The sequence below is a fragment of the Falco rusticolus genome, chromosome Z, assembly GCF_015220075.1.
Source record: "Falco rusticolus isolate bFalRus1 chromosome Z, bFalRus1.pri, whole genome shotgun sequence".
NCBI classification, from domain to species: domain Eukaryota; kingdom Metazoa; phylum Chordata; class Aves; order Falconiformes; family Falconidae; genus Falco; species Falco rusticolus.
The window spans coordinates 59,649,707-59,674,895 of NC_051210.1; the positions used below are offsets into that span (position 1 = coordinate 59,649,707).

Sequence of the window (25,189 nt, forward strand, 5' to 3'; positions counted from 1 at the left end):
CCCAATTATGATGTTTTCTTTTTTTGCAGGAGTTTGTTCTTTTGTGGTCAACTTGTCATCTTTCATAATCACCCAGATCGTTTTCTTTAATGCTGCCACCTGGCTGTTTTTTTGTTCATCCTTTGTTTGTAGTCACTTAGTCTTGTCTACAAGTAAAATCCAGCATTTGTCCCTATAAAATGGCAACTTTTTTTTTCCTAATTAAATTCAAGTGTGTTGTTTATTAGTACAAAGTCAGCACCAGATATGTTTTGCTCTGATTTATCCTCTTCATGTGCTTAATTGCTCTTAAGCAGTGCTTAAAGTATCTTTCATTATTGCTCTTAATCAGAAAGATTTAAATACTGGTGCTAAAGAGAAAACATTTCATAGACATGTGCCCCCCAGTTTTTTATGAGACATGTCAAAAAAACCAAACCAAACATACATTTTCTCATTATTTTATAATACTTCTTTATATCTCATTACATATATTCCTCATTAGTTTAGAAGACTTCTAATCAAACTTAACACATAAGTAGAAAATAAAGTGTCAAGGTAAATCAGTATTACAAATAGTGTTTCAGATTCTCTAACAATATTCTGACGGTATTGTGCCTTGAAATGCAGAAATGAGGTAGTTTGTACTTTTGCAGTTACAAATTAAATGAATTAACTTTTCCATTGTTTTAATTAAACTCTTTTCACCATGGAAGAAAAACCCCACAAACGAACGTAAATCCCAGCCATGTTTAGCTATATATATATATATATATATATGCCTCTGATGAAGCTGGGCCACTGTTTCCACAGAAACTTTCATGCTTTTGCCAGTTATCTGTATACGGTAGCAGCATTGATGGTTTTACTGCCCTGTACAGGAGCACTGGCTGACTTTTTATGTGGTTTCAGTATGTCCCATAACCTGCTTGTAGGAGATAGTAGGTTTTTCTGCCATTTCCAAGTGTCCAAAACTGTGGACTTTTTTTATCCCTCCGCTCCTTGTTTTTGTATCTTTTTGCCACTACTGTAGTGGCTTGCTTGATGGCTGATAACTCCATCAGCTGCTCCAAGCATTGCTGTCAATGGCAAAGCTCCTGTCTGGCTCCATGCAGTATGATGCCTGGGAAGCCCATTGCTTCAGCGTTCTGGCTGCAGTCACACTCCAGACTGCTTCCTAACACTGCCCCTTTTACACAGCCGTGAGTTCTGTTTCTGACTACACGGCTGACTTGGTTATAGTTCTGCGTGCTGTGTGTACTGAGCCTAATTTTGTGGCCCATACTGTCTGATTTCCTGGCCCTCACTATTGTCCTATGAACTTGTCTGTCTTGTCGCTACCCTGAATTCCTACACATACCTTTTCTTTGTAACTGAGATTTAATTCAGTTCTTTTTATATTACCTGAAGTTTGAGTGTCATCCTGTTTCTTGTAATCTATTGTAATGTGGCCTATTTTGATTTGTTTTAACTTCTTATTTGCAAGCAATGTAATAAGTGCTTGTTTTTAAACCAGACATTACAGACATGAGCTTGGTATAATAAGTGAACCTGCTTGTGCATGCATAAAATTGTAACAACTTTATTAATGTTTATGCTTGCAGATTGTATGTGCAAAAGATGAACTGACAGTTGTAAATGGAAAGCTGTCTAGTTGCATAAACAGAAATACGTGGTGTATTTGAGAGTTAGTTATTATCCATGTATATAAATGCATGGAGTTATGCAAGGTTTTTATGAAGTATTTGGCAAATCGGTGTTTGTTGCCACTTTCATAACGGTATTGTAGAATACACTTATCAAACAACTGTTACTTGTGTACATTCTTTTGACAGAAGTAATGGGTTTGGGTTTGTCTGGATTGGTTTTGTTCTTATTTTGTGATTTTACTTTAACTTAAATTAGCTTGGTTAAATTAGTTTGTCTGAGATAGGCTTTGTAATTTTTATTTTTCTAATGCTTACTGCTGTTTCCTAAATATGACATTTTACTCTGTAAATCGATATTTGAAATTCATATTTTATAGATAACATTTTATGTTGCTACAGGAGATCTGTATCGCAAAGCATAATGAAAAGATCCAGCAGCGTCACCAGAGTGAGGAAGAATACAAAACGCACCACACTGTTCAGCTAGTAAGTTCCGCTGTTGAGTTTAGCCTTTAGTTAATAGCTTGCATTCCTCATCGTACATTAATTAGGAGAGTATTCAGAGTGACAGCTGTTTTAAAAAAGATGGTGTGTAGCCCTGGCCTTCGCACCATGAATTTCTGTATCATACTATGCTGGTAAGGGGAAATACGTGTTTGTGTTAGGATGAGATTGAACCCAAGCAGATAGAACAGTTCTTTAATGCTAGGTTCACAGTCGTAAGTGATGACTGCGAGGGTTAAGCTGCATGCAGTTTATCACATTCACATAGGTGATTCTGGACATCTGGGTACAGCATCAGACACACTGAAATGAGAAGGAAGACATACGTTTTTATTCTTGAATCTTAATAAGCCTGTTTGTTATTTTTCGTCTTTCTAGAAAAGTCACTAGAATTTTGTGTATAAAGTTGTAGTTCCAGCTGTATGCTCCATGATTCTCCACACAGTCTCATCACAGAGTATAGGCTAGCTAGTCTAACTCTTGTGCTGAACATAATAGACTTCATATTAAAAAATAGTCAAATTCTGAGCTAAGTCTTGGGAGCTGATACAGTATCAATATTTAACAAAGATCACTGACAAAGATGCATTGAAATCCAAGTCTTCTCTTTAATTCAGGCTTCAATTAGATTAGTGAAAGTGATTCTGTTTCATCCTTATACATTTTTAACATTGATGTATTTATCCAGGAAGTCAGCTGCATAATTTATTTTATGAAAAGGCTACTTGGGAAAGACAGGACGTATTGGCATACTCTTTCAGGAGCTTAGATAAATAGTTTGGTTTTTTTTCAGTTCTTAACAATAAGGCAAAGGAATTTGCTGTGTGGAGTGGTCCATTTGTCACTCTTAAAAATAAGACCCGATAAAGCTGAAGGACTTTCTTGTCTCTCAAAACTACGGGGCTTTTTTGTTACTTCATGGAGTAGCCCACTTGCATTATAATGAAGAACCTTATGCTGATATTTTTTTTGGTCTTTTTTTCTGTTAATATAATGTGACTGAATTTCTGCTGTTACTGTAACATAGATTTTCAGCCACTGATTTTCATTAAGAATTTTGAAAAGATAACTGCAAGGGTGTCCAAACCTAAAACCAAATAAAAATTGCAACTTCACCACTCTTATTTAAAAACAAAAAAGCCCAAACCAAAACAACAAACCCCTTGAGTTTGAGACTGCTTCAGCTAAAGTTTGATCTGTTTGCGTATGTAACATGCAGGTGTGGTGGCAGAGCTATCCTTCCTGCTATAATACTTTCTTTATGCCTCTGATTTAACTTTTGTCCCTTTGCTTTATTTTCTTTTCACCACATGCTTGTATTCCTCTTCACCTTTTCCTGTTTCCTGTCCTTACTGTGTTTCAGTTGCATTCTCCTCTTCCTCTCCCTAATGCATCTATATTCACTTCCTTCCAAATCACAGGAGTTGGCTCTTTATGAAGGACACAGGCCACTAGCTGACTTCTGAAAATGGCAGGCAGGCAGACATCGCTTTTGTGTTGACTGAATGACAATAAAAGTTCACAAAAGTGATCAGAATTTTTAATTACGATGATGAAGATGAGCTTCTAAAAGAAGTTCTAAATGCTGTGAGTCATTTAAGGATTAAAGCTGCTGTTTCTGCTCAGGGTTTTTACTTCATAGTCACCTGTTCTATCACTTTCCCTCATAACTTCTGAACCTGTGTACAATGACTTTTGCCATCTGATAACTAGTATCCACTTTCAGTAGATTTGACTGAATAGTAGTGTTTTGTTTCAAAGATGTAGTAACTGTGCTGAAGTTTTGTGAAAATTGGATGCCTAGTTAAAGGAGGTGATCCGAATTTATGTTGTCACTGAGGTAAGATCCCCAAACAAGAAAAAATACATCTGTCTTAGCTGCAGGGAAGAACTTCAAACCTTTATTGAAGTAGGATTACAGAAAATCAAGCTGGATTAAATAATGACAGTTTAAGGTAATTAAATATGAAACTTTTGTTTACTGTTGTAAATCATAATGAAAATATTTACTTAATTTGCTCATTACTGGATTCAAAATTTTGTGGCACTGAATTCAGTGGTTTCTTGTACTGTGAAAATACTGATATGACTTGTTTTAAATGGGCAGCATTGCAATTTGAGCTGTCATTTTTTTCTTGAAATGAGAGAAGATGGATACTGATTTGCTGTCTGGTTAATTTATACCATTTTTAATTTAAGGAGGCTTTTTCCATATAATTTTCTGTCATGTCTGTAGCTATTTCTCATCTTTCTAGATAACAAGTCTTTCAAGTGTTCTAATTCCAGATTGAAATCTTCCTTTACTGAGCTTTGATTTCTTTAAGATTCTAAAACATGAAATACATAGTATTTTTTAAGGGGAAGAAAAAGGTGAAGTTTGGAAGTTCAGAAGTGTATTTGAGAGGTAGGTTGTTAGGTAATTCTTAACAGTTAACGGAAGAGTTAATTTAAGTCAGTTTTTTTAATGATGCTAAACATGGCATTGTATGTAATATTCACATGTTTTTCTATGTGTTTTCTCAGAAGCGAGATCAAATACAAGATGAAGAGGAAAGAAAGAGCTCCTGGGTTAGTCAGGAGCGACAGAAAACACTGGACAGACTTCGCACATTTAAACAGGTAACAGAAGAGTTGTTCTTTTCTGCCAGTTTATTTTGCAAAACAAATTTTTACTCATTCTAGGACTATACTGTGCTATTAGCTGTACTCTTTCATTGTGCAGTTAACTGTTCTTTGGAAATCTTGCAGCAAAATATGTCATTGGTAGTAATGAATTCCTCTGGCCATTACATTCCCAGTGCTGTAATAAGCTTCTGTTCACTCTTACATCTACAACTTGTGACAAGACACTTAGCAAGTTCCCAAAGGAATTACAATCTGAGTGGTATGTCCCACAAAGCACATTACCATCTGACATACCCCAGTTGCCACTGATTGCTAGAACACCTGCCAATACCTGCTCCTTCCTATTACCATGGAAGTATCAGAAAATGAATAGAAGATGGAATGAAGGGAGGAGGGTAAGGAAAGGGGTGAAAGTATAAGAGAACAGAGACTGTATTAATTGGCAAAGACTTTTTTGTTTTGTTTTGCTGAATACATAAAAAAGTACAGGTACAAGAAGTTTCTCTGCTGGAAAGCTGTCTTGCTCAGCAGTACACTTTTTGTATCCTTATTGTTTTCAAGGCTTTTGAATTGCATAGCTTCTATAAATTAAAGCAAACTTATTTTAACCAGCAACTATTAATGAACTGACTTTGTGTGTAAGCATGGTTATATTGTTACGATCCCTATTGCTTTAGACCTACCACAATTGTGTAAAATGTATTAGATACGTCTTTCACAAGTGTTTACATTTTTGCGTTAAAATGGCTACGGATGAAACTAATATGAAAAGACGGTTACTGAGTCAGCAAGTTTAAGAACTAAATTAAAAATACTTCGGAATGTCTCAGAATGATTGGTGTTTTCATGAGATACCTTTTTAAGCAGTATGATTCACATCTAAGGCCAGTGTACTAGGTCAGAGGGGACTTTGTTGCAGAAGGAGTTTTAGAACCAGTTTTAGAAAAGGAAAGCAAGAGGGAATTTTGGATTTTAGTTTCCAGAAAAAAGTTTTGAATGTACAGTCTGGCTCCTAGTGAAATCCTAATTCTAACCCCATGTATATCCCTGACTAGACAAATGACATGTAAATTGTGGCTTAACCAAGAATAAAAATTAAGAAAACAGATCATTTTTGCATAAAGGTGAGGATATATTTGCTTTGCTTTTACATCCAGAGCAAAATGAATGAAAATAGCAGATGAATCCTGCTTGTCAGAAAGACAAACCCTAATGACAAGTACTTAGAATCTAGAATAGTGTGTTGCATGTACTTACCCAATTGTCAAAAACTTACTTATTTTAGCGGTACCCTGGGCAAGTAATACTTAAATCAACCAGACTACGTTTGGCTCATGCAAGAAGAAAATGTGCAACCAGCTCAGCACCCTGTGTTGATCAGCCTCAGTCTTTGCCAGCAACCATACAAATCCAAGAGAAGAGTGAAGAGGTGGAATTGGAAAATGCAGTCCAGCCTTTACAAGTGCAGGAATCTACAAGCTTAGAACAACTTCAAGATATCTCATTACCTCCAAATGGTGTTACCTCTGAACTGCCTCATGTTAGTGTTTCTGCCCTCACTGGTAATAAGCTTCAACCAGAGACTGTTACTGTAGTACCGCTGCCACCTCCTTTGCCTCCACCACCTCCACCTCCACCCCTGCCCTCCAAGGAAGATGCTACCAAATCCTTAGAGAAAAGTGACAGCTTTGTGAAACGTCAGAGTGAGGAGAAGGGAGTCCAGCACTCTTTTGGTGTCCCACCAGCACATCTGTTTGACAGCAGTCAGCTAGTCAGTGCCAAGAAGAAGCTTAAGAAGACGGGTGATCTAGAGGGTTTGCAGAGGAAAAGAGGTAATATTTTCACTTCTGTGTATTTAATTGTAATGCACATCAGTTCCTCTTTTGAATTGCTCTATAGAAAAGTGTATGCTTTGATTCTTTCATTAATGGGAGAGTCATTAAATCTTGTTCAGTTGACAGATACTGGCAACTCAAATGTTAGGACCTAAACACTTGTGAAACTGACTGTGTGATATACCACATTAGAGTAGCTAGAAAACAGAGCTAATTGCTGTCTGAAAGAATCTTTTCCTGTCTAGTTGACAGCCAGCACTGCAAATATTACATGCTTCTCTTGAGGGTGCAGTGATTTTTAAATAACATATGTTCAATTATAGTATATAATTTATACATTAATAACATACATAAAAGTTAATTTTACATAATCTACATCAAAGTAAAATGAATACTTGTTGAGGGACAGAGAAAACATTGAGAATGCTTTCTTCAAGGTTTCTTCAAATTTTCATGTAGAAGTCCACAAACCCTCAAGTACCCTTGAGAGCTGAGTAAATATATATGTGAACTACAATTAGAAATTAAACCTGTAATCATTCAGCAAAACATGTTAATAATTAGCTAAAAGATCAAAAATTTCTTTGGAAACTGAAGAGAATGAATAGAGCACAGGGCTGAGCTGGGAGATCTGATACGACTTGTCAGTTCTGTGTTACTTGTCTTTTAACTGTTTAGCTCATATATAAAATGGGGAGAATGGCAGCCATGTTTGAATAAAGTAATGCTGGTGTTTTGGTGAAACATGCTATACTGGAGCAAAATTTTTATTTGAAAATCAGACATGGGATTTTCAAAAGTATTCAGCTGCACTGTTTTACTGTAAGTCACTGAGAAAGAGTACCTTGATTCACAATGCTGTAATATGGCTGTAATGATATTTTATTTAAAATTCTATCTGGCTCTGTCAGTTACAGCTGCAGAAAACATGACTCCATTGACATTTTCCCTCATACAGATAAAAGCAAAATTAGAACTGTCTTCATCAATCGGACAAACAAGAATGTTTCCTCTAGAAATTGTCCTTAAATGACTGAAAAACCTTGAAGAAACTGTATAGTTGCAGAATTCTTAAGCTCTTACAAATCCTGCAGGTTGCAGGTACAATGTCTTTAAGTTCATTATCAACTTTGATGCTGCTATGCTCCCTTTTTCTTTCTCTATAGTCTATTGTTTGTTTTTCTGATACTAATTTTATCTTGCAATTTTATATAAAGCACATGTGTACAATTCAATACAGATTAAAATGACAAATACAAAATCAAATTATATTCTCCCTCTTAAGAGTATTGTTAATGTCTGTAGCTGCACTTTACCTGCTGCTCTGGTTTCCCCAAGATGTTCTCGGTCTCTTAAGTGGTTTCACAAATCTGTCTCTGTATTTTACGATCCTTCCTTCCACTTTCAAATGTGCATTCCTGTACTCTTTTCTTTTTTCCTTGTGTCTATTGTGTCTGGGCCATTAGTCTGATGGACAAAGCTCACTCATAAATGCAAAACAGGTTTTAAAGATGTATTCTACAATGTACAAAAAAGAACTGGAGATGAATACTCATCAGTTGATTGATATGTGCTCTACATTGTATGTGCTAGTGTATGCGAGCTATTTCGAACTGTTGTACTTTATTATAATGCATTCTTTGGGACAGAGTTCTTACCTACTTGTAGCTCTTTAAAAAGCCAAAGGCCAATCTGTATTTTTGCAGAGAACTAGTCAGAAATTGTTGATAAAGGCTGGATTGTTGGTAAAGTGTTAACTCTTACTTCTTTCTTTTCATTAATGATAAAGGAAGGGAATTTATGTAGGCATGCTGTGACTAGATGCCAATACTTACATGAGTCCAGAGGAGCAGAAAAATGCATGCTGTTGCAGTTGACTATACTGCTGCTTCCCTCACTGACATGCAGTCCATGCAGTAGGTAAAATCAGCCACAAAATTCAAGTGCTGAGAATGGATTGCACAGTCCAGTACTTCAGATATGTCTCACTACCTGAGTTTCAAAGTCAAGAAAGAGAATATAATAAACACTTTAATGGTGTTGGATTCATGGCAGCTAGTTTGATTTTTCCTGACTGCAATCAGGAAAGCAGTCTTGTTCAAAAAATTTTACTACCTGTCTGATAGGAGGTGAAGTTGTTTCAGAAATTTGAGTTGTTTGTATAAACCAGTTTTGACCTGGTAATAGGGAAGAGAAATTTGGGGGCTAAAACAATATTGGAGCTACCATTATACTCTGTGCTATGGGACTATCACTTTAATAGTATGGAGCTACTTTTTGGTCTGTAGGAAATATAAATTAAGACTAATAAAATTTGGTAAAAATAATACTGAAGGTCTTCTGATTTACTACAGTGAGTTCCCCGATGGATGAAGTGCTGGCTTCCTTGAAACGTGGCAGCTTTCACTTAAGAAAAGTTGAGCAGAGAAGTCTCCCTCCTTTTCCTGACGAAGATGATAGCAATAACATCTTGGCACAGATTCGGAAAGGGGTGAAGCTGAAGAAAGTGCAGAAAGATGTTCTGAGAGAATCCTTTACAATTCTGCCTGATACTGACCCTCTGACAAGGAGCATCCATGAAGCATTGCGACGGATTAAGGAAGCATCACCTGAGTCAGAGGATGAAGAGGAGAGTTTGCCTTGCACAGACTGGGAAAATTAAGCTGTAATTAACCTACATCTTTCTTTAAAAAAAAATTTCAGTGCTTTTTGTATAACAGTAGCTGCTAAGCCTCAGGTTGTGCATTCTAGGAGATTTAGTATGAATGTGACTAAACTCTCTGGCATCCAGCGTGGTAAAACATGCACATATGAATTTAGTATCAGTGACTTTCCAAAGAATGTACGGTTTATAGTAAGGGAAAAATTTTCTAGGCGACATATTAACCTTTTATTGTTTGAATACTTCTGCTGAATTGACAGGACTGCTCCTAGAAAAAGCTGTATTTCATTTAGTAAATTTGAAGGGACTGTTTGCAGCTTACCAAAAAGCTTTAAAAAGCTTTTAAGTAACAAAGCAGCACTATTACTCTTGGACATGCCTTGTACTTATTTTCTAATTACTTCTGGCCTTGTAAAAGTTTAGCATGTTTATCACTTCAGACTGAATAGGTCCAAGTGAAGGATGGTTAGGTTTGACTGCTGAAGACATTGAAATGTCATTGGCTACCCTGTATGACTGACTCGGAGAGCTTGGTTTCAATCTGTAAACTTTCATGACTTAATTAAATTTCCAGACCATAAACAGTAAATATACAAATGTAACTTTCACTTCTGCTACTCATAGAAATCTCATTAGCTTGCATTATACTAAGCTACAGTGCCTGAAAGTACAGGTACTAGACTTCAGCAGATGAAGTTAATGATTTCAGAACAAACTGGAAATTGGCAAGAGATTAGTTTTCAAAATTATGGCTGCATCAGTAGCACAAAGAGATTCTTGATAACAACAGAAGCATACAGCATTAGTTTTGTGTTGTTCTTTTCTGCTACTGGCATGTGAATGAACTTAAGCCTCAATGAAAGCTTCCACTAAACTTAAAATTTGGAGAAAAAGAGAGGTAGGTGTGACAATCTGAAAAGAATTTAAAAATCTGTTTGGAAATCAAAGGCTATTTCAAGACTATGGAAGATCAATATTTATAATCCTTGCAACACAACTAGCAGTAGCAAAAAGATAACCTTTTTGGATATTTACAGTCAGGCATTTCTACCCCAGTTAGTTGTTATAGATGGAGGGTGACTATTGATAAGTGTTAACAGCGGTTTAAAAAATTATGGTGACTTAGCACGTCATCTGCTGAATGTTGTTGTGATTATGAAATACTATGTCTCAAACTGTTTCATTGGTACGCTATTTTCAAATAATAGTACTTAAAATTTTTGAAAAGGAAAATAAATATTGCCTTTATTTACTCGTGAACTAGCCATTGGCAGGACTAATGATTTAATGCTGTTTAATTATGGCATGCTCGTTCTCTTCCATACCAAAAGAACTGCTAGTTTTGGAGCTGGAATTCTAGCACTGGAGGTGTACTTAACTCTTGCTGAAACTCAAACTGAAAATAATTTTGCTTGGATGTAACTTTTTCTATACTTGCATACTGAAAACTCCCACTACCACAGCCCTTCAGAAATGAAATGACAGCTGTAAGAAAAGATGTGCCTTGCAACTGACTTGGCTTTCTCAGTGCAATTATTCTCTTTGAATTTCCTAGATTACTGAGCAAATTGAAACTCTATTTGACTTTATGATTTTCATAAATTTAACTTATTCTTTGGGATTTTGTTTGCATTTTTAGCAAGAATACTCTTTTAATACTGTGGATCATATATATATATATATATATATATATATATAAAAAGGCATTTTCCAAGAGTGACTTTGAATATTTTTTTTTAATCTCGTTGGTGAACCTCCTAAATATTTTCCATTGGAAGTGCATCCTGTTAGAAGTCTTATATGTATGTTGCCATGCAATATAAATACACGTTTTCCTCTGCTATCCTTTGCAGCCCCGTAGAGGCAGTTCAGAGAGCAGGTCAAAAATCACTGCCATGCAGTACCTGTAGTGCACTGGTGGTTGTCTCTTTTTTACCGGCCTATAGTTATGGCATCTTCCCATTTTAAGGATGTACTCCTTTCAAATGCTGAGGTCCCATGACATCACTTGCAGGATGCTGTATCAGTTCTAAGCGCATGCTCCTTGGAGTTCTTCACACATCTGGGACCTGCTTTTTCTTACCAATGTCCTATTCTATTATGAAAACAATCTTGTTTTCATGAGATGAGACTATTTAACAGATAGTACAGGTTTGATTGAAAAATGGTTGTACAAAATAGCTAGCAGCTCAAAGCAAAAATGGGCTTCTGCTATCGAAGTGTGTGAAATAATCTGGGAGAACATATATTGAGACAGAAGTGCTCATGAAATTCAGCTGAATAAATGCTTTACACATATGAGTGCATTTGCTTTAACATATAGACTGGTTACCCAGAATTTATTACACAAGAGTAAAATCTAATGAAAATCTGTTGTAGAAATTGCAGAATAGTATTTTTTTACTATAAGATCATCTGTATAATAACATGCTTTAAGACTGACCTGCTGATTTTTAACTGTAAGTTCTGCACATATGGAAATTGGTTGCATAGGGATTTTAGATTGAAAACAGTTATACAAACGTGTATTGGCACACATTACAAACTATGCTTAATATGTGTACATCCTTATAAGCAAAATGTAATGCATTTTTTTGCCTTAGGAATGAAGGCTAAATAAGATATAATGATGTTTAGTTTATCAGGTGCCAAAAAGTGTCTTAATGTATGTGAAAGGAGTATTAACAGTGTCCACTGAATTTATTCCATTTGTTATTGAAGTTTGAAGACAAACCAGTAGTAACTAACTCACACAGGAGATCTGGTCATCCCTTGTATTAACTGCTTTAATAAGTTAACTTAAAGTTATCACTAACTTTTTTTAAGAGCAGTTCCTTCCTTATGGGAACTAAACCACATACAAAAATGTTGAGCCATTCTGTGTATTGGAAGTACAGCTGAACAAGCAGTATAAAGACGCAGTAGTTTCTGTATTAAAAATTGGAATATTACTGGTTATCAAAAGTATCCCAAGCCTGTCTGTGTGTACATAATGGTACACATAAATCACTATAGTACATTAAGAGTACTATAAGTAATGCAAAACCTAGATTCTTGGGAAAGATGGGCAAAGTAACAGAGAAGCAGCAAGTTTTTCCTCTCCGTATTCTTCTAATCCAGTATTTTGGGCCACTTCAAAGTCTAATCTGTGTTCACTGCCAATAATACCAGAAGGCAAAAAAAGACCTGGTCATATTCTGTGCAAAGAGAATTAAGGCTTTTGAAGACACTGCTTAGTATTGCATGTTGGAATTGGCTAGTATGTTGAACAGAGTGTATTTGTACAGCTGTTTAGCTTTTCAGATGTTCCTTTTTCTTTCTTCCCAAACAGGTGATTTACAGCCACTGATGTGAGAAAAGAAACCCCAGCTGAAGATTGCTTTTCCTCTTCATTTCTGAAAATTCAGAGCCAGCAGTTATGACCATCAATTCCACAGGAGGTTTTCTTTGGCAAAGAATAGTCTTTCTTTGGCAAATGATTCAGTATATATGGAAAAAAATGGCCCGAAATGTTAATTTTTGGGTCATTTTTATCTTTAATTTGTTCAAAAAAATTCTTGTTTGGACACTAAGCTAAGTTGTTTAGATGTGCATTTTATATAATCAAGAATGCCTGATTCTTAAGCACTTTTTCTATTTGCATTAGTAATGTGTGGCCAGTTAAGTGAGGGGGGCATTTTGAATTAGGAGAATACTTGGTGTTAAAGTGTCTTTGGAATTTGGCCAAGACATCAAACCAGCTGTGAAATGTCCCCTTCACTGCACTGAATATACGATCTGCTTAAAAATCCAACTAAACAGCTCCTTGCAGAGAAGCTTGCTGTGTTAGTAGTGTGATACTAGAAAGAGCAGAATTCCTAGTTGCACTACAGTAGCTGAAATTCAGTAACATGCAACTAAGACTTTTTCTTCTTAGTTTGAAGAAATGTATGTCAGTATGAAGATTAACAAGTGACCACACAGCACAATGAGAAATAAGAGTTGAATTCAGTACATATTAAAGAATGTGTGTGTTTCCAAAATGGTACATTTAGCAAGACGTAGTCCAGCACCTTTTTAGAACGTCATTTATAGTCTGACACTTTTTTGAAGTAGACATTTTCATGCTTTTTTAAAATAATATTTAGCTATGCTGAACCAAGTTAGTTATACTTTTATCATTTGTTATAAGAAGCAATATTTTGTAATTTCATACTTAAAATTATTTTTGTCTTTTGGTTTAAAGTTACTTTTGATTAGTCTAAGCAGCCTTCTTTAAAAAAGATCAAAGCACTTATACTGATAATTCAGTTGTGAAAATCATGCTTCTCTTGCTGGTTTTCTTTATTCCCTTTAATGGCTGCAAAAATGTTTGTATTTCATACCCAGAACCTTACTGGCTGAAAAAAAAGTTCCCTTTTGATCCTTTTTTGGTTTGTTTTTTTTGTTTAGGGAATGTTACAACCTCCTCTTCAGTGAATACTTAGAAGTAATCCTAAATTTCATGGCTAATGGCTGCAGGCAGCTACTCTTACGATACCACAGTCCTAAGAGGTCTGTCAGTACAGAGATACAAGTAGCTTTGTACCGTCTAGAAACTCCATGAGATATTAAAGTCAGCCCATTACAATTTAAAGAAAATAGAACTGTCACTAGCATTTTATTTTTACTGTCATGGCTTACACTGTGTTTCAGAAACGTAGTCCCTGTCCCTTGTGCAGTGTGGTCCATTCACTGTTAGTCGCGTGACAGACAAACTACTATGCAGGTATTTTTAAGTGGAGTTATGCATTGCTGCTGTCATTTCATGAAACATGTACTGCATTAACATTTATAACAGGAGATTTCAGAGAAAAATTAACATCTTGCCATTTACCTATATAGTGAGCAACAGCAGATCTTACCTTAGCAGTAAGCTATGTAACCTAAAGGAACCTCAGCTCTTGGACCCTTCTGTTGTTTTGCTGTGGCTGTCTTGAATTTAAAGCTCTGTCAAACATCTTGAAAGGATGTCATTCTACCCTTGATATCAACAGGCATTTTCTTAACCTTGTTGCCTTATGAAGTTAGTGAACGTTCATTTTCAAAGCACCTGTGAGCAGCATTACTGTAGAGTTGTATTGATTTTGCTGCATTAGTTGTCAGGTCTGTATTTTTCTGTCCTGAGATCAGCTCTATGAAACACTTGATACTGGCTTTCCAAGGACCTAAAACCATACGATGTTTTTTTCTTAAACTGCTTCTCTGAACCCTGAGTTACACGGTGTGGTTGCAGGCTGTCTTAATACTGTGTTATAACAGCAATTTCAAAGTTTATTTGACGTTGCCTATACCATAAGCTCTGGTGTATTTTTTTCTCTGTTTTTCTGTTCTTCCAGTCACACCACACATTAAAAGCTGAGGTAATCAAATAAATTTTTTTGGCTGTAGCACAAATCAGAACTATGATGCAGAATGGTGATTCAGATTATACAGTTCATCTGAAACTTAGGGCTAAACTAACAGTAGTAACTGAGCAACTTCTGTGTCCATATTTTCCTGTTTTCGAGCCTGCAGCCAAAGAGTGTGCATGTGGGACACTAGCAAAATTCCAAGCTGGGGAAAAATAGTGTAATTTTAAAGTGTAGGCGCAGTGGTTCCCTTGCACAACATTTGTGTCTACCAGTTTACTACTGTGTTGTGATTTCTCTAAATAGCTCCATGCTGTACTGTACTACAATTTTTGTTTGCCATGTGATCTGTTATCTTTGCCTTTTAAAATATGTGCATGAGTGAGAAAAAATACTGTCCTTCATCTTTTATGTTTAGCTGAAGTCTTAGATTCCTGTAGTAGCTTAGTTTATAGAAATGCAGTTCGTATTTTATGCGCACACAGAAGGCAGTTGTGCTGAGCATAGCAGTTCAAAACTGCCATCTTCATTGTGGAAAGTAAACAGTTTTTTCCACATAATGCTAAAAAAAAAAAATATCCTGGATTTTAATCCTCCATGAGTCACTAGATGTCACAATTTCACATAAATCTCCACTTTGATATATTATGTGTATGTAGTGTACAGGCTCATGGATAAAACTTCCCATCCTCTGTACTGTGTGCAGTGGGATGGATGCAGCAGCAAATGGGCGAAGTTTCAAGTATATTCACAAGAAACTTAAAGAAACTATTGGCAGTCCTGCTGAGATCGGTTCCTCCATAGCTGAGAAAAGCTGTATTAATTGTGTTGGTCCTTGAGAAATCTTAGTAAGCGTAACTTTAGAAAAAACACATACACATGCAAAGAAAGGGAGCCTCATAAAAAACGTTTCTACCCATTATTGGGCATTTTTCATTTGAGGCTAGACTTCATTTGTTGTGGCTGCATTATTCTGTTGCTAGTCATTTATCTTAGGCAGTTTGTCAGATTTCAGGCTTTTTCCAGTTTTAGAAACTTCTTTATTTGTTCAAATTAAAACTGTTTTAGTATAGTGTAACTGATCCAGTGAGGTGAAGAGTTGGAATGCATAATCTTTACTGTACAAGTGCTTATGTGAGGACTGAAAAAAATCTTCTATGAGTGGGGACAAGAAACACCTACTTCTGCTAAAATAACCAAAATGTGAAGTAAACAGTAATAGTCTTTTGCTCAGAAATGGAATTTGCATCACCATGCATTTCATGCTATCATTCACAGAGGTTCCAGATTCTTTTAAAATTACCAGTAGTTTTGTTTTATTCACTTTACTGTGTTTTTATAGTGTTAGTTGTTACCTGTCTAGGATAGATGAAGGCTTTTTTGTTTTTCTTAAACATTACTTCTAAGGTTTTAAAAAAAAATATCTGACAGTCTGCATCTTACACCAGACACCTGTAAAATAAATTAGGATGATTATGTATTATGTTCTTTTGTGGCTGCTTCAGGGATAGAATTCAACATAACTTCACTACATTATTTGTAAAGAATCATTTTGAGTATAAGCACTATATATTCTGTAATGTTTAATATTAATGACAGGTGCATTGTTAAGATGCAGCTTATTGAGGAGGCAGAAACTTCTGTTGGTCAAAATTACCCTTATTCCATTCGTTGCACTGAATTTCAAGAGTGTAATTTGTAAATCAAGTTTGCTCACTTGTGTAACAAGACTTATTTTCATTGTAATGCTTATGTAATTAAATTACCTGGATATATTTCTGGTAATGATTCCATAAGCACGGACAATATGTTATGTTTAGCACTACAGAATTAATGTTAAGAATGAGCAAAGCTTCTTGCAAAGAGAAGGAGTTAACAGAAGCACCTTACTGGGAGAGTGCGCTGCATAATTTCAGTGCTGCTGGAGCTGGCACACAGCAGGTCATTCTAAACTTGACCGCAAATTACTCTTTGGTGTAATAAGCACATTGACATACTGCTACCAATGCTGTAAGAAGTGTAGAAATGGCTATTTTTAACCTAGAAATATACTGTAACTTAAATTTTTCCTATAAAATGAATTTATATTTAATTGCTGCCTAATACATAAATACTTGGAATTTTTAGGAGTGTCAAGGGTGAGTGGGCATGCCAGTATATTTTTGGGAGGGGCTGTTGTATATACAGTTCTTTGCACTTCCCATTCAGTTTGAATATTGATACAAAACTCCCAGCTCTGACTGTGGTGAATCTCCAACCTGACATTTATGAATTTTTGTGATTCAGGTTGTCTGTATTCTGTAGCCCACAGCTTCAGATTTTGACAGAAGAGGTTGTCTTTCCATTCTCAGATGTGAATGTTCTGATGTACCTCTAATATGGAACATGACCAAGCAATGAATTTTACTCTGCTGAGTTTCTAATATTAATGTAGAGATTTATTTAAAGCTGGTATCTCTTAGCCAGTATTGTATCCGTTTGGAACAAGTGAAAAGGATGATGCCTGTGTTGCTGAGTGTCGTTCAGACTCTGCAGAGATGTCACCTATTTGCTAATTAGTTTGCCATAGGCTGCCTAGATTTTCAGATTTAGAAACATTTTTTATTTTTAGGAAATAGATGTTGGAGATTGGGGATATTTACTTAGCATCTCCCAGTGTGTTATTGTTGTTGTTCTATGTTTTTAATTCCATCTTAAATATATACAAATACATCATCATAAGATGAAAACTTAAGAAATACAGATGGCTTATATTAAGAAATATGAGTTGTCCTGCATGAATAAGTCAGTGAAGTTTCACTAAACTAACTTTTGTTAAAGCCTGGAGAATAAATACAAAATAATCAAAAGAAAACAAATTTGCCATTCACTAGCTTTGTGCAATATTATTGGTAGACTCAAACACTACTAGCACATTGTGCTTGGCTTTAAGAAAGTTTTTTAAATCCATCATATTCAAAAGGACACATTAAATGCATATTTTATTGTAAATGACTGCAAATCTACTATGCCTAAAAATGCTCAATGTTATAAAGTATTAAGCAACAAGTATGTTTAAAAAAAAAAAAAAGATCAAAAATTAAACATTTCTAGCAATACCTGAAAACTAAAGAAAGTTTTAACTGTCTGCTTTTTGGTCTTTTTTCTTTAGTACAGCTTTTTTGCAATGCAAGTTTATTGCTGTGTATTTCATGGGTTTTTATTATCATAACTCAGAAATTTAAACCTGTACACAAAGTACTGCACTCACCTTCTTGTACATGCAATGTAACGTCATACTCACAGTTTTGGTGCTTTACAATGATTCCTTTTTTTTTTTCTTTATTAAAGGATATTTATTTGACTACTGTCTGGTTTTAACTTTGAATATGTACCAATATTAAAAAAACCCAAACATTTTTAGTAGAGTTTAGTCACCTCCATGTCCCACCCCCTGCCCTGCCCCTCAAAAAATCATACCTAGCTCAGTTAGTTTTCCGCTGTTACTCTTTAACTCTTTAAGCTGCCTGTCATTGCTTAATGGCAGATGAGTGTGCCTCACTATGTTGCAGCAGGAAATAATTACATTTAGGTAATGCCTTTGTAAACCAAGTCACATAAACAATTTGAGTACTGTAGAAGAATCTTGCTCTTAAAGAATGCAGAATAGTTCTGCTTAAATACAAATCACACACATTTTTGTCTCTTATTCAAAAGACAAAAACACTATGAAAAAGGTAAAAAGTTTAAACATGGAAATACTTTAGAGCTTAGCTCCCTTATTATGCTCTTCTACCCTTTCAGAGCTAGCTAGTGGCAGTGCTGTTACGTGGAGAGAGCAAGCCTCAACCTGCAATCACTTAGAAGGTAATGATAATAGAAAAGCTCAAATCAAAAACATGTGACTTCTCTGTTACTGGATTTTTTGGTATATATGTACAATATACTATTCCAAAACCAAACTAGATTATATGAAGAACTTGGATACTTTAGATGTACAGTTATGACTGTTCAAAGAGTTTAACCATTTTTTATCCGGGGCAGGAGAAATATCCCAGAATAGATGACTGATCATGTCCCAGACTACAGTTGCCACTGTTTGGTTCTTTGGGGGTTTTTTTGGGTTTTTTTTTTCCTATAGCCATATGCTGTTAATTTTGGGTTGCGGCAGAACATGTAGAACAATTAGGAAATGTGTTTTGAAATAAGCAAGTGTTTTGGTTATCACTGCCAGTTGTTATGAAGGAGGGTTGTATCGGTACCTAATGCTCTCACTGTGCCCTTGGTGGTGTATGTGACCCGGGTACAGGTGCCTTCATAGGTTTTGCTCTGCACGACAAACTTCTGTTTTGGAGTATTTGCTACCATCACCTGGTGTCTACTTTGTCATTGGCATCAGTAGATAAGTAGCCCATTTTTTTATGACTCTTACAGGTATTCCTGCAGGTTGGAAGTATATTTAATACATGCATCGGAATTGCAAATTAGTGAACACTATCTGTAGGCACGCTTGGAAGGCAGTGGTGTGCTACTTGGAGTAAGGCCTAAATGTTTGTACAACACATAGAAGATGGGAGATGGGTAGATCCACATTTATTTTTTTCATGTTTATTACATGTCAGATGTAAGTGAAAGGTACATTGTAAATATTCACTGGGCCACAGTCCTTCTCAAGTTTGTAGAAATAAAACACCACCTCTTTCCTCACAGAAACCATTGGTATATGTAGGGTTAATTTCTGTTACACTGCTTAATACTCAGTAGAGGGGATGGGGAAGAAGGGAGAGAAGTAAAAATGGAAAGTGAGTTTTCCTGTTCATTTTTTCCAAAACCAATGAACTGTTCCTTTTCTCAGCAATTCTAACTGCTGCTTCCCAGTGTAGAGAGAAACCCATTTTACAGGCTTTATTTTCCCTGCTGTAGGAGCGAGCTTACACAAATCCTGGACTTCTGCAGTATCTCTTGAACCACCAAACCACTGCCACCACCAAAAGTGGTGGTGTCACTGCCATCACCAAAGCCCAAGCTTTATGCTCATGTCACAGATCACTTGTCTAGGTCTAGTTTTGCCACTGTGTTTCTACCTTTTAGGGAGGGAGGGAAGGATGTGATAAACCTAATGATAAATTAACCTCTTGTAAACTTCAGATGTAAACATGTTGGCCATTTAACTGTTACGAGTATCGCTTTGCTGACACAAACTGTGCAACGGTAGAAAACTATTTGAGGTTTTACCAGGAAGCTATAGCAGCATTGTCATATGGCCTGCCTCTCTGACAGAAGCGCTGCAACCTTCTGTCCACTTCTCCATCACGCAGGACTGCAGTCCTGATGTGTTCCCACAGAGATGTCTTCAGGCCCTCTCCCCTGTGCATGTGTGATTCTCAGTCTCTCTTAATTTCTCTATAAATCTTACGCACCCCGCTGTCTGTGATGACAGCATGCTGACTGTCCAGGCTCCCTTGAAATATTGCCTCAAGAGGAGGGACTGGTGGGTAAAACCAGGCAGAAATTCTTAACTGTGCTGTTACCAGCTGCTGCCTGTATGCATTAGCGCAGGGGTCCTCAAACTGTTTAACCAGGGGGCCGGTGCGCAGATGCAGTGGCAGGCAGTCATGTGCGGCTGCTTGGCTTCCCCCCCAACCCCCGGCGGGGGGGTCTGTAAATACCGGGGGCCGGATTGGAGACCCTGGGGGGCCGCATCCAGCCCGCGGGACATCGTTTGAGGACCCCTGCATTAGTGCTTGAGCTCAATCTGTCCTCGTTCATCAGCCAAAGCTCTGGGAAAAATCCAAACCAAAACAAAAGTTACATCCAAGATCACTCCCTGTATCTATTGCCTTACCCCTTTGTTCCTACTGTATTTGTGTGCATATGTGCATGTGTGCATATGTGCAACATGCGGGATGTTCGTAGGAGGTGCTTGTGCCACAGAAATAACTTGTATTACCTTCTTTTCATTCTTTCTTCTCACCATGGAAGACAGTGGACTTCTCTTGGAAACATCTCACTATGCCCCATATTGCTTGTATAAGGCCTAGCACATTCACGGTCTTTCAAACAAAATTCACTGTTTACTCCATTGTTTTATCTTAGACAACTTCCCTGAGAATTTGCATAATGTTCCCACTGTATATTACTGTTTAAAAGTCACAGGAATAAGAAAAATTGAAGAATCATGCAATTCATACATAGCATTTATATTAACTATACTTCTTCCTCAGTACTTCATTTGAGACCCATTAAATTTCAGTAGGAATGTAAATGAGCTCCTAGCATACAAAATCATCAATGCGTGCTCAAACTGTCATGCATTTAACTGCACAGTTTAAACAACACAATAGATGTTTTCTGAGTCAACTTCATATGAAGGATCATAAAATGATGGCCTTCCCCCCCGCCCCTACTTGCTGTGAGTAAAATGACTGTTGGCGTGGACAGAGTCCTGCAAAAACAGTTTGACAAAGAAGCCATTGCACACTGCTCTTGGTTTCTAATATGTTAAAAAAAAAGAAAAGTCTTGAATTGACATTAAAACATAAAAAGTTGTAATAAAAAAAAAATTACACATCCTTTCCTTTTGTGCTGCAGCACATATATACCTGTGCCATTCCCATAACAGTTTCCTGAAGGTTTATACCCATGGAAGGTCACAGCCTCTCCCAAGTGACTATACATTGCAGTGTCTGCAGGTTGGAGGCTTCTCTTGGTATCAAACTAAGCTGAAACACAAGGTCATTACTACTCCTGTCCACTGCCGCTGTAGGAATAAATTACTTCCACTCATTCTGCAACAGCGTTTTGTGTGTCCCATCATCCCTCAACCTGCCTTGCTCTGCCACTCACCTTTAAACTAAACTGCACTTGGTGGGTCAGCCTGGTGGCCCCTGCGAGGTTGCCTGTGGCCAGCAAACAGAATTAAGAAAAGCTGCACACTAGTGAGTGACACTTGGAGCATGTCCACTTAATCCATTCTGGGAAAAATGGGAGGAGTGCAGAACTCGTCCTCAGTCAAAGGTAGCATTAGTTAATGATGCTTGATTGATAGAGTGAACCTCTGTTCAGAAAATTAAAATTGTCACTTTTCTTAAAAAAAAAAAGTTTTAAAAATAAAAAAAACTCTACTGAGGGTATGTTTTCAGGGAGAACATGAGGGGCACATTACCTACCAGGACATGCTTTGCTTAATTTGCATACAAACTAACAGATACTGCATCTAAAACACATTTAGATACTCAAAAGCAGTTACAGTTCCAAGTCAATTCCATTTCACAGAAGAAAAAAACCCAATCACCTTCAAGTCTTCATCTTTTAATCTCAATTTGCAGTAAGAAACTTTAAAAAGAAACTCTGTGTCCCGACCAGCATCTGTCAAGCCTGTACTGTCAGCCACCTGGCATAAACATGGGGTCTTCTCCCAGCCATCAGATGCCCAACAGCTCTGAAGTCTTCCTGCCATTCAAGGCCCAGATACATGGAACTGCTGCAGTCCTTAGTGGATACTCAAGGTTTCAGGGATGCTTCTGAATAAGAAAGCATGTGGTACTGTCAGTACCAGTTTGGTTAAGTGACTGAATGCAAAATTTAGCTCCTGCTCCCTTTGGAGTTCACCCAGTGGTAGGAACCTAGCTGTTTCCCAAGAGGGCACCAAGATGTTTTCTGTTAGCCTGTCAACATCTCATTGCAACAGTAAGTCATGGGGTTTCCTTAAAAAAAAAAATATTCTGATACACTGAAGTAACTGTAGATTAGAATTTCTTCATTTATATCTGTGAAGACCTTTCAGCCAATGAAGGCCTGATCCCTTGACACACAGCTGTCACCAACTATTTTCCAAGTCGCTATGCCCCAGCTTTTATCCAACGCAAGACACAGAGCTATGCTTACAGGGGTGATGGAGGTCAGCTTATAACTGCCTCAAGTAGCTGCTCTCACTTCTGGTGCAGCATGTCAAAAGAGAGACTTAAAACATCATGGAAATTCCACAGCCACCTAGTAGCTGCTCCCAAGCTGTAAAACCAGCCTCAATGGCTGGTTAATGCATGTTTCTATGCTGTAAGTAAACCCTCCTCTCTGGCCAGATTGTGGGAATGAAACTGTAACAAGTACATACGTATCTAAAAATAAAAATGAAAAGGAATTAAGGCCTCACAGACTGCAGCGTAAGTGAGCCCTGTAGATGAGCAAGGAACCATACCAGGGGACTCTTGGTATGTCCAAACATGCAGGCAACTCTGTAGCCCTGGCAAAGTGCCACAATTCCCTCAAAAACCTTTGAGCCTATAGCATGGTTTGCTACCTTGCTAGTCCTGCCAGTCCTGCAGAAGATGCGTCTCCTGTCATAGCTGACAAAAGAAATCCTCTGGCTTGACAGGAATTTTTGCTGGCTGGTATATGATCCCTTTGTTTTAGCAGGAAAATCAGCTCAGTATCTTCTGAAAACAGCCTGCCAGTGCTGACACATTACTGTGTTTTGACTTGAGGAGTTACACATGCATTATAGGAATTTTCTATTTCTACAATGCAGTCATCATCAATAAAGAGCATACAAACTCCTGTCTTCTGAAAACGCTTGCATTGCTCTCTGGTTTAGCCAGCTTTCGTTCAAAAGACTTCCTTGTAGCATGCTTCAGTAACACTTGTTAGAACATTCCCAATGCTTCCTCATTGCCTCTTTTGTCATCTTCTTTGCTGAGGCTAAGAGATGTTCATGCACAACAGACAGCACCCCATCCCTACGGACATCTCTTGTGTTTTGTCGTTCGGGTTGCTGATGTGCCTGCCCAGTGAGCAGGACACTGGATGTTTATGCATCTCATTCCATAAGCAGTTTGGAACTGACTTTCTTACATTTATCACAAACATGTGCTTGGCTGCTCCATGTTATGCAGGAGAAAAGAACATAAACAGAAAAAAGGCAAAATAGAAGAAATACAGGACAAAAAAGTTTTGACTTGTAGGTTCAAATGGTAACAATTATCACCCCAAATAAAGCCTTCATAATTTCTCTTTCAAAGAGGTGGGGAAAAGATGCATATATCAAACCAGCACATTACTCTGTTTCTTTAAGATCTGCAGAATGGAATTTCCCCTCTGTTTTCTCCCCCTGGAAGCAAATCTCCAAATGTGCAGAATGCTCTGGAGCAAAAGGGCTCGACTGGTAACGACAGGCCTACAGTTCGAACCAGCACTTCTGAACAAAGGACAACAAACCCTGCACGGTTGCTTCTGGGCGCGAGTGCAGCAAGTGCAGCCATGTTTGGGCTCCCACACAGCTAGCAGGGGGTAGCAGCGGGGCTGAGCAGTAGGGACTGGGTGCGGGATGCTCACACTAGGTACTACTTGAGTCACTCAATCACACATTACTATCCTGGCCCCTCTCACTAAGTCAAGAGAGAGCTGTGCCTTTCACTGATGTATTTCTGGTTCCCATTGCTGCAGATTCCTGAGAAACAACACTACTGGAATTAGAACAACAACAGTATATTCAGATGTAGAGAAAGCAGATGTAATTTTTAAATTTCTGTCCACAGGTAAGGGCTGTGATGTCTCTCTTGCAGGGAGGTCACGACCATTTCGCTTCCCATTTCTTTTGTTTTGTTCAGAGAAAATTCCTGTCATCATTTAACAAAACACAATTCAGACTCAGAGAATTTCAAATGTTCCCTCTCTGAAAAACCTTAAGCTTTGCAAGTACCTGCATGACCTTACTTAACTCAAGAGGGAGAAATGCATAAAACCAAATAAACATACCTTGTCACTGTAGCTCTTCCTCTCCCCTTAGCACCTGGATGCACGTATTGTTTGTGAAGGTCCTGGACTCTGCCTCCTTCTTGATCTACTGGGAAAAAAGTTCTTCCTCTTCAAGAATTACCACAGTGACAGAAATGCAAGTTGTCTTCCAAGGAAACTTCTAGATTGCTATTCTCAATCTAGTGGAAGTAAAAGTGGCTGACACTGCTGCATCCATGCAGTGGGATGAGACTTGGCTGAGACCAGACGAGAATCCCCAGAGCAGGGATGGACAAGGTCTGAAACTGCTTCATAGTTAAAAGAAAAGAAACAAAACCCCCAAAACCCAGCTCAGAACTTTGTTACACAAACACCACAAGTGATAGGAATTGCTGGCAGGAAAAAATAAGGAGTGTCATCAGCTACTACCAGTGACTGATACTGATACCAAATCGCCAGCTTTGTGAAGACAGAAGACTGAAGGGATATGAGGTTTGCAGACTCTCAACTTCAGCTGTGTCCATAAAACACACGTGATTGAGCTGGCAGTCACAGTGCTGACCCTGGCAGCCCATAGCAATCAGAGCAGTGTTCTGGGGCAAGCCAGGTGTGCTCAATATTAGCATGACGTGAACACCTAAGGAAAGCGAGAGCCTTTCTAACAAACGTTTTGTCACCTGCTGTGCAGTTGAGGTGGCCTGTCCTTTGCCAGGCAAACCATTCTCACCTATTTTACAGCTACCATGTAAGCAAACCTTTTTGATGACTCTGCATTTCCCTCCTCTGTCCCAAATCTAAACTATCTTTGATGGTTACTCCTCCTTCCCACGCCTGTATCTGGAAATGACACACGCT

General features: G+C 37.5%; 1 protein-coding gene across 1 annotated transcript in view; it reads left to right on the top strand.

The window, feature by feature from the left end:
• JMY (junction mediating and regulatory protein, p53 cofactor) overlaps positions 1–17,967 on the top strand; it is a 73,087-nt gene extending 55,120 nt beyond the window's left edge. The window contains exons 7-11 of the mRNA XM_037373471.1: positions 2,028–2,114; positions 4,656–4,751; positions 6,043–6,589; positions 8,947–9,257; positions 12,586–17,967. Coding sequence (XP_037229368.1) covers positions 2,028–2,114; positions 4,656–4,751; positions 6,043–6,589; positions 8,947–9,254 — 1,038 coding nt within the window. The 3' untranslated portion in view covers positions 9,255–9,257; positions 12,586–17,967. The remainder of the gene's footprint in view (positions 1–2,027; positions 2,115–4,655; positions 4,752–6,042; positions 6,590–8,946; positions 9,258–12,585) is intronic.
• The last annotated feature ends 7,222 nt before the right edge of the window (positions 17,968–25,189 follow it).